The sequence below is a fragment of the Jaculus jaculus genome, chromosome 17 (assembly GCF_020740685.1).
Source record: "Jaculus jaculus isolate mJacJac1 chromosome 17, mJacJac1.mat.Y.cur, whole genome shotgun sequence".
In the NCBI taxonomy this organism is placed as follows: Eukaryota; Metazoa; Chordata; class Mammalia; order Rodentia; family Dipodidae; genus Jaculus; species Jaculus jaculus.
Genome location: NC_059118.1, coordinates 53,849 through 63,774, shown reverse-complemented (window position 1 = coordinate 63,774; position 9,926 = coordinate 53,849). Strand labels below are relative to the sequence as shown.

The 9,926-nt window shown below is 40.3% G+C and overlaps 1 protein-coding gene across 2 annotated transcripts; it reads left to right on the top strand.

The window, feature by feature from the left end:
• The first annotated feature begins 4,047 nt into the window (after positions 1-4,047).
• Positions 4,048-9,521, top strand: Ccr2 (C-C motif chemokine receptor 2). Of its 2 annotated transcripts, XM_045137045.1 has the most exons (3): positions 4,116-4,186; positions 6,693-6,785; positions 7,049-9,521. In XM_045137045.1, exons 2-3 carry the CDS (start codon positions 6,776-6,778, stop codon positions 8,176-8,178), a joined length of 1,140 nt encoding a protein of 379 aa, XP_044992980.1. In that variant the 5' UTR covers positions 4,116-4,186; positions 6,693-6,775; the 3' UTR covers positions 8,179-9,521. The 2 variants fall into 2 exon arrangements, with proteins under 2 accessions (XP_004662204.1, XP_044992980.1); XM_004662147.2 differs by lacking the exon at positions 6,693-6,785 and having other exon boundaries at positions 4,048-4,186.
• Positions 9,522-9,926: the final 405 nt, after the last annotated feature.

Below are 9,926 nucleotides of genomic sequence, written 5' to 3'. Positions count from 1 at the left end.
TCATTTCCTTAGAAGTACATGCTCAACCATGTTTATTGCTGCTCAATTTATAATAGCTGGGAAATGGAACCAGCCTAGATGTCCCTCAACAGATGAGTGGATAATGAAGATGTGGTACATTTATACAATGGAGTTCTACTCAGCGGTAAAGAAAAATGAAGTTATGAAATTTGCAGCAAAATGGATGGACCTGGAAAGTATTATACTAAGTCAGGTAACCCAGGCCCAGAAAGCCAAGCGCCACATGTTCTCCCTCATATGGGGATCCTAGCTACAGATGACTGGGCTTCTGTGTGAGAATGAAAATACTTAGTAGCAGAGGCCAGTAAGTTGAAAAGGAGACATAAAGGGTGGAGAAAGGAAGGGAGGAAGATACTTAATAGGTTGATATTGTATATATGTAATTACAATGATTGTAATGGGGAGGTAATATGATTGAGAATGGAATTTCAAATGGGAAAGTGTGGGGGTGGGGAGGGAGGGAATTACCATGGGATATATTTTATAATCATGGAAAATGTTAATAAAAATTTAAAAAAAAAAAAATCAGGTTGGTAACATGGCCCAGCAGAGACTGCTGAGCTTTGCATGGCTACTGATGGAGAAATTACCCAAAGTCTGCTGACTTAAAGCAAAGGGGAACCAGAGCCTGTTCTTTTAACAATGGGACTCCCCAGTATAACCAGGGCAAACGTGCAAGTAAGTTGCCAAGTTCAGGAGACCCTACAGAAGCTACTATTCATGAAGAGTAGTGACTGACTTCATGGTGTCAAATTCCTTCCAGATCCTGAGGGCTACCTGTCCAACAGCGTTGGGAATATGATGAAACCCACCATTTGGGTAAAATTTATGTGAAGTAGAAAGAACACTAGTTGTGGGGAAGACAAGGTGAAGGGTCACAATTAGACATTTTAAACTAGCTTAAAGTTCAGTGCACTTTTAAAAAATGCATGTGAAGAAAAAAAAAAACAAAAAACTCCCTGCTCCCCTCCCCAGAAAGAGACTGTTTAACATAATGAGCTGTGGTTTGTTGCCTGCTAATAGTTGTGTTTAAAATTCCTGTTTCTTATCTTATTTACTGATTGATGGAAATCCATGACTTGGAAGACCTTCCTCCCCAGCTACCCCTCCCTGGCTGAGTGAATCACTTGACACAGGAGACATTAGACAACACATTGGCTTCCTTGTTAAATCCCTTTGGTCACGTCAGCTAGTCAGATGATCAGACCCCTGGTTGCATCTGCATTGTGTCTTATCGCAACCACCTGAAGAGGCAGGCCACACAGGGTGGCCTTCCTTAATTTAAAATCCACAGAGGGAAAAAGAAAAAGGGGGGGGGGGGGTGGAGGGAAGGACAAACTTTTTGTTGTTTTTGTTAGCAAACTCCAGTTTATGACAAAGGCATGCATGTGGCTGTATTTTTGTACTACTTTTCCTCTTAAAGCTCCCTTGGTTTTAACAACATAAATAAATAACTAAAGAAGAAAAAAAATAAAAATAAAAAAAAATAAATAAATAAAAAAGATGGGTAGTGGCACATGCTTTTAATCCTAGTACTTGGGAGGCACTGAGGTAGAAGAATCATGGTGAGTTTGAGAGCCAGTCTGGGGCTACAAAATAAGTTCCAGGTCAACCTGGCCTAGACTGAGACCCTGACTTGAAAAAAAAAAGTCAGATAGCACTCATCTTTTAGACCAGAACAATCCTGAAGACCATAGACTCAGTGCTGACAGATAGGTACAGAATTCTTAAACTCATGGAAAAGCATCCTTCCTTGTTTCCTCTAGTGCATAGAGATTTACTGAAGTACTTATGGATGTTGTCATTTTTAAAAAACATATTTAGGGCTGGAGGGGTGACTTAGTGGTTAAGGCATTTGCCTGCAAAGCCAAAGGACCCAGGTTCAGTTCCCCAGGATCCACATTAGCCAGAGGCACAAGGGGACGTATGCATCTGGAGTTTGTTTACAGTGGCTAGAGGCCTTGGTGCATTCATACTCTCTCTCTCTCTCTCTCCCTCTTTCTCTATAAAATAAATAAATAAAAATAAAAAATATTTTTTAAAAATTTATTCACTTATTTACTTGAGAGAGAGAAAGAGAGATGGGATAGAGAATGGGTGAGTCAGGGCCTTCAGCCATTGCAAACAAACTCCAGATGCATGTGCCACCTTGTGCATGTGGCTTACATAGGTACTAGGGAATCAAACATAGGTCCTTTGGCTTTGCAGGCAAGTGCCTTAATAGCTAAGCCACTTCTCTAGCCCTGTTCTCATTTTTTGGCTTATGTGTATGGATGAGGTTAGGTAAAATTTGCAAAAATTGCTGTGAGGTTGCCCAGATCTACTCTGAGCCCCAAAATTGATGTCTTCACTTCCCACTGCTTCCTGCTTCTGTGTATACAGTCTATTGGATGCATGGCAGGGGATCAGAGAAGAGAGGTTCATTGTAATAGGCATGGGGAGGGAAAGAAAGGTGGAGACTTTCTTCTGCCCTGCTTTACCAAGTTCCAGCAGTAGCTCTAATCTTCAGTCTTCAACTCTCAACTTCTTTTTTTTAATTTATTTTATTTTATTTTTTATTTTTTTAAATTTTATTAGCATTTTCCATGATTATTAAAAAATATCCCATGGTAATTCCCTCCCCCCCCCACTTTCCCCTTCAACTTCTGAGGTACACAATATTGAACTCTGACTGCAGGGAATGGATTCTGAGCTCAGGGATATGTTTATTCTTTTGACATTTCAAGTTATAGGGGAAAATATTCATAGCTCAACTCTTGCAATTTCTTAGTAGAAGCAGACCTCTGTAAAAGACAGATAAATAAGAATTAAAAAATGAAGCATATATCATATATGCATAGTATGTTTCCAGGGAACTAGTAATTTCCAAAAAAGTGGCTGTGAATTCCAGCATAGTAGACTAGTAACATTTTAGAGCAATAACAAGGCAAAGTAAAAGAAATGTGTATCTCTAAGGATGGAAATTTGTGGGAGGGATAATAGATAAGAGAAAATGGTTAGTAAAGATTATTACTGTAGATTCTTCTGGTATAATTTTCAAGTTGATAAAGATCTATAGTTGTTTTCAGTGGTTAAGCTATGCTCTCCCTTGTTGAAGAGGTAGAAAGATGAATTTTGCCTTCAAGAAAAGAGAATGATCTGCTTTTAGACAAATAGAAGTAGGGCAAGAGAGCTTTCCTGAACCTGCCTCTTCTCACTGTCCACAATATGCCATAAAAGCATATTAGAAGGTACACATTCTGACCTCCCACAAAGACTTGGGGTGACAGCTCCCACTGTTGTTAGTCTCTCCTGACCCCACTTGCCCTTCTGTAAACACTTTTATCCTTAGACAGTCTTCAAGAATGCCTTCCATTCTCTGCAGTCAGATTATTTTGGATCCTGGCTGTACCATTACTCACTATTGTCCCTCTCTTCGTTGAAACAATGTCATCAGTGATCTGTAGTATGAGAGTGGAGGTGAAAAGTAGTTCTAATCAGGGGTTTTGATTATTTCCATCTTGGTTGAATCAAGGGAACCAATGGCAAAATCCATATCAGAATATTCTAGACATTACAGTGGGCCTGTTCCAGAATAAGAGAAGAACACTTGGCTGCCAACTTACTGAGGTCTGGAGAAGGTGCCAGGCTTGTGCTGAGTTTCTTTGCTGTTGTGAGCACTTATGGTGGCCACATCCCTCAGTCCACTGCTCTCAACAGAGCTCTGGTGCTATCACCAGCTTTGTTGTATCAACAGTGCACCAAATGCTACATGAATTCATGAGTTGCTTATACTCCTCTCAGTCACCATAGATCTTATGAATCATGTTTGACTGTTGAGAGTATTAAAGCTCAGACACAGCATGAGATCCTGACCCCATAAGATAAAGAGGCCCAGGGGTAAATATACCAGAGCAGAGGGACGGGGAGTGGCTGACTCACTCAATGTTGCACAAGCAAGATTTCAAAATTAATCCCTTGGAGACCTCATATAATGCTCCTGGCTGGAAAAGAAGAACTGTACATTTAAAAAATTTTTTCAAATCTTTACCATCACTTATTCTACTATCTCCGCCTTCTTTCTGCAGGAAACTTCATTTCCTATTTCTGCACACCAAGTTTCTACCTCTAGATCTGAGGTCCTGTTGCTGAGAAGCCAGTGACATCTGGAAGAAGCCCTCCACTGGTGAGTTGTGGGTGATATTTCCATGACTTTATAAACCCTGTAAGCATCTCCAACCTTGAATTTCAGGACCCAGAGACACTCTGAGGGCCTGCACAATCTGTGTACTTAAGGACAGTAATTACAATGTGGGGAAGGAGAGAGGGTGTCATATGCCCTAGGAGATGTTAAAAAGATCCTGGTAACACAGAAAAAGTGAAGGTATAGCAGGGTGAGACTGTTCCTTGGGGTTTAGGTGATAGAAGAAAGAAGACCAAAACTAAAGAACAAGCAGTCTGTTCATCTAGGCATCTACAGGCTCACTTGCTTAAGCATGTAGGGACCTTAAATTGCTGGAGCTTTATATCTTAAATTTCTCCCCTATGGTCCATATATGCAACAATCTAAGTCCTGCACCAAAATCTGCCTCTTATCTCTCCTCAAGAGGTTCACACATGCTGAAAACTTTCTTTTTCTGAGAGGCAGCTTTCTCTCAGCCCTGGGAGCCAGGTCTTCACGCCTGAAGTGACAGGTAGGCCAGCATTTTTCATCCACTTTGCTGACTACCTATTGTAGCAGGGACTAGGTGCTAGCTCCTTGTCAAATGGTTAGATGACAGCTCCTGGAGCCTCAGAAGCAGGCTAGGACTGAGCACAATATAATTCTTAAGGTATGTGTGTTTTTTCTTAACTTTCAATAGAGATCTCATTTTAGTCTTACAATTTATAAGAATAAGACTCAGTGATATGTAATATGGCCATCAATGGAAGAATGGAAAAATAAAGTGTGTAGGTGGATTCAAACAAATTCATAGTCACTATAAGGAAAAAGTATTCTTAACCATGAAACCCTTATGATGTTAGGTCTTATGATTATGTTTTTGAATATAAAGAACTTTCTGCATTCATTCAATGAACATTTAGCAGTAATTCTTTCATCCAGATGAAATCATAAGAGTTGGAGATAGAAACACAGCCAATTCTTAGCCTCAGAGAGGTGCACAATGTATAAAAGACTGCATGACAAGTTCTTATTGAAACATACAAGATACAAGTGATTTGACTGAAGTGCATATTAGGCTTCATAAGGAAGGGGATTTGAATGGGAGGCACAGAAAGATGAATAGGAGCTCACAGCCCATTTTAGGCAAAGGGTCAAGCATGTAGAAAACCACTGAAGCATGAAGGCAGTGGTATATTTGGGGCAAATAGAAGATGTCTGTGGCTGCACATGAGTTCTAGAATGTAAGGAATGACTAGAGATGAGAAGTGAGCTCAGGAACATCATGATGAGCAGACTAGCCATTATCTTTGAAGTCCCTAGCGTATGACTATGGGAAATTTCAGGGCTGAGAAATGCATGATGCAATTTCAACTTTAGAGCAGGCAGACTGTTAAGTATGACCTATGAGTAAAGGAAAGATCAACAAGAGTGGGTAACACAGGAGGCAAGAAGATGGCCTCTTCTAGGAGGTGAATCTGAAATGCATTTAAAGAGAATTCATATGATATAATCATATTACAAACCATTTCTGTGTAGTACCCATTGTGTTAAATCCTTATCTCTAGTTAATCCTCAGAGCAACTCAGCATAGCTAGTTTCTACACAGGGAAACTGATACTTGAAGAAGTAATTGGCCTCAAGTTATATAGCAGAATTCAAATATTAGAGGTAGGATTGAAATTCAGGTCTGTTTGGCTCCAAAGGCTTGCCCCTAATTTTCTTTTTTGTTTTTACTTTTTTTTTATTATTGACAACTTCCATAATTATAGACAATAAGACATAATTCCCTCTTTCCCACTTTCCCCTTTGCAGCTCCACTCTCCATCATATCCCCTCCCCATCATTTTATTTTTTATTTTGATGTCATCATCTTTTCTTCCTAGAATGATGGTCTCATGTAGGTAGTGCCAGGTGCCATGAGGTCATGGATATCCAGTCCATTTTGTGTCTGGAAGAGTGCATTGTAAGGAGCCCTACCCTTACTTTGACTCTTACATTCTTTTTACTACCTCTTCCACAATGGACCCTGAGCCTTGGAAGGTGTGATAGAGATGTTTCAATGCTGAGTACTCCTCTGTCACTTCTTTTCAGCACCATGGTGCCTTCTGAGTCATTCCAAGGTCACCACCATCTGAAAAGAGAAGCTTCTCTAACCAAAAGTGAGAATATCATTTATATATGGGTATGAAAATTAAGAGATATGCTTACCATTGCTCCTAATTTTCTAAAAAGGAAGAAATTCAGAAGATAAGGAACCCAGAGCCTGGAGCACACTTCAAGGAAATCTCAGTTTGGGGCAGAAACTCAAGTAAACTACACAATACCCTCTTTACTCACCTTGGTAACTCCTGTGCTTAAAACAGAGCACAGATCATAATAGATACTAAATAAATATTTGGTATGTGAACAAATCTATGTGGAAATATAGAAAAAGCAGAGAAATTTGGGACTTGAACAGAGTGCCTATGCAACACAATTTGTGAAAGTAGAAAGGACCAGCAAATTTTCTTCTGTGTCTCTCTTACAGGGGAAGAGCCTCCCTGGAGGACTCCTAGCAGACTCCACTTATATGTTACTGTCTAGGAATGGGCCACATACCTGCAAGACCAGATGCAAGGAGGTAGAGAATGTAGACATGTGCCACTTGTAACCCTAGAGTGAGAAGCATGCTCTCCAGTGAAGATGAAAGATGTCAGGAAATGGTGGTTGGGTAGACGTAGGACATCTACTACCAGAAATAAAAGGAAAGATGTATAAATACTCTTGAGGAAATAGTTGAAAAGGAGAGACCCAAAATTGAGATGCTGCTTAACTGGAGCAAGGCTGTTTAGTTTAGTGAATGTGGCATTAATGTGTAGTTATCATTTCATTCTCTGTCTACAGAGCTGAAGGAAATGGAAGACAAGGACATGACACCCCAGATCATCCATAACATACTTTCCACATCTCATTCTCTGTTTTCAAGAAGTATGCAAGAGCTTAGTGAAGAGGCCACTACCACTTATGACTATGATTACAGTGAGCCTTGTCATAAGCCCAGCGTGCAACAACTCGCAGCCCAGCTGCTGCCCCCTCTCTATTCATTGGTGTTCATCTCTGGTTTTGTGGGCAACATGCTCGTCATCCTCATTCTGATAAGCTGTAAAAAGCTGAAGAGCATGACTGACATTTACCTGTTCAACCTGGCCATTTCAGACCTGCTATTCCTGCTCACACTCCCCTTCTGGGCTCACTATGCTGCAAATGAATGGGTCTTTGGAAACATAATGTGTATGTTATTGACAGGGCTCTATCACATTGGTTATTTTGGTGGAATCTTCTTCATCATCCTTCTGACCATTGATAGGTACTTGGCTATTGTCCATGCTGTATTTGCTCTAAAAGCCAGAACAGTCACCTTTGGGGTAATTACAAGTGGAGTCACCTGGGTGGTGGCTATGTTTGCCTCTCTTCCAGGAGTAATCTTCACTAAATCCCAAGAAGAAAATTCTAGTAGAATCTGTAGTCCTTATTTCCCATTAATATGGAAAATTTTCCATACAATAATGAGAAACATCTTGGGCTTGGTCCTGCCCCTGCTTGTCATGGTCATCTGCTACTCAGGAATCCTGCACACTCTGCTTCGCTGTCGGAATGAGAAGAGGCACAGGGCTGTGAGGCTCATCTTTGCCATCATGATTGTCTACTTTCTTTTCTGGACTCCCTACAACATTGTTCTCCTCCTGACCACCTTCCAGGAGTTCTTTGGCCTGAGTAACTGTGAGAGCACCAGTCACCTGGACCAGGCCATGCAGGTGACAGAGACTCTTGGGATGACACACTGCTGCATCAACCCCATTATCTATGCCTTTGTTGGAGAGAAGTTTCGAAGGTATCTGTCAGTGTTCTTCCGAAAGCATATCACCAAACATCTCTGCAAACAGTGTCCAGTTTTCTATAGGGAGACAGCAGATCGAGTGAGTTCAACATACACCCCTTCTACTGGGGACCAGGAAGTGTCAGTTGGTTTGTAAAATGAGTGGCAGTTTGCTTGTTATTCTTTAAATGAAAGAACAGTTTGTATAGAATAACAAGCTTCAAGGTGTCCAGAACCTCAGGACTGTGCCAAGACAGATTTTGTCACTCATTTTATATTTAATTCATGCTCAGTGACTATTCCAAAATAACTGTAGGTGGAAACTTTGGTATTTCTATAAACTCATTTCAGTCTTTAGGAAAATTATTATTGCCTTATGGTAATACACTTTATCCAATATTCACCATGTCTTTATCCATTTCTGACAAGACAAGCATGGAATGAGGACCCGAGGGGTCAGGGATGAGTAAGTAGAAGGGGAGAGAGGACCATGGATAAGCTTATATGACTATGATGATGAAGATGAAGATGAAGGGGACTTGTTCATTTGCCCAGGAAATGTTCCTGACTCTTGGCCTCATCTCCTACCTGTGTTTAATTTTGAAGACTTTAGGTCAAGGAAAGCTTGAGAATTGTAATTTTTTGGAACTTTACCTGAGTCCTTTTGTGCATGAATGTATTACACATTTTTGTTTTATTATGGTTATTTATGACAATATTGAAAGTCTGTTCAATATCATGCCCTATAATTCACTTGCTTCTCAGACCACAGGCCCACATGAAGTATAGAAATTGTTTATAAAATATACAACATTTGTCATTAGCTAAAAACAATAATGAAGGACCTTATTTGATCTTTCTAGGGAGAAGGGAAGGTTGGAGGTAATGATCAAGAATGAAGAGAACAGCAGCAGAAGGCAGGGATCATGTGGGAACATAGCAGGCATGTGTCCAGAGCAGACAAAATCACAGGAGGAGTCTTCAGAATTTAGGAAGGGTTTCTGTCTAGCATCACATGGCTTTGTTTTCTTGCTACTATTCCCTATCTCCCATTGTTGTGCTCCTGACTCTTTACCCACAGTCTTTATCACATAACTCTTGGCTGTAGGTCTGACATACTTCAAAAATAAGTTCGTAGACATCCAAAAGTGTGAGTCTAGGGAAAATGTAAAGGGAGCAGCAAAATTCAAACACCTAGGTTGTACTGGGAGAGGGAAAACAAGCAATTGGAATGTGGGTATGTTCTTCTGGCAGAAAAGAGAAGGACATAATAGGGACAAAGGCTCCAGCTTTGGAAATCATGTCCCCAACATGCAAATCTGTCTAAATTGCCAGGTTGGAAAAGCCTCGATGAGAAAGACTCTACATTGGTTGGGAAGAAGAGTTTTATTGACTGCTTTCTGGAGCCTGATTTTAGATTTAGATACTGTCTGCATTAAAAAAATTTTTTTAATAGAAAAAACAAAATGCAGAAAACTTTAACTAACAAATGTGATGAAGTATGGCTTTAAGAGCTCCTAATTTTCCATGCCTGAAAACATTGAATTAATTATAGAGAGACTTCTGGCTTTGAGCATAAAAGCTTGGCACATGCTATATGCTTAGGAGGTATCTGAGCTGACACAAGCTACTCTTGATTGACAGGTTTTGGGGCCAGTGGTTTGTGGGCTTATCCACCTATGGAAGTATGTTGTCCCTCATCTGGATCCTAGCATGTGCTCTGATACTACTGTATCAGCTATGTCATTTCTGCCTTTGAATCCTTTTTCTCTTTCTACCATAAAGTTAGATTTGATCATCATGGAATATATCAGAGTTTGGCAGATGTGCTGTGATGACAAATTCCTCCCTTTGGATCCTTTGGGAACTCCTAAATCAAGCCAGTTCCTAATCTAAGCTGTTGGA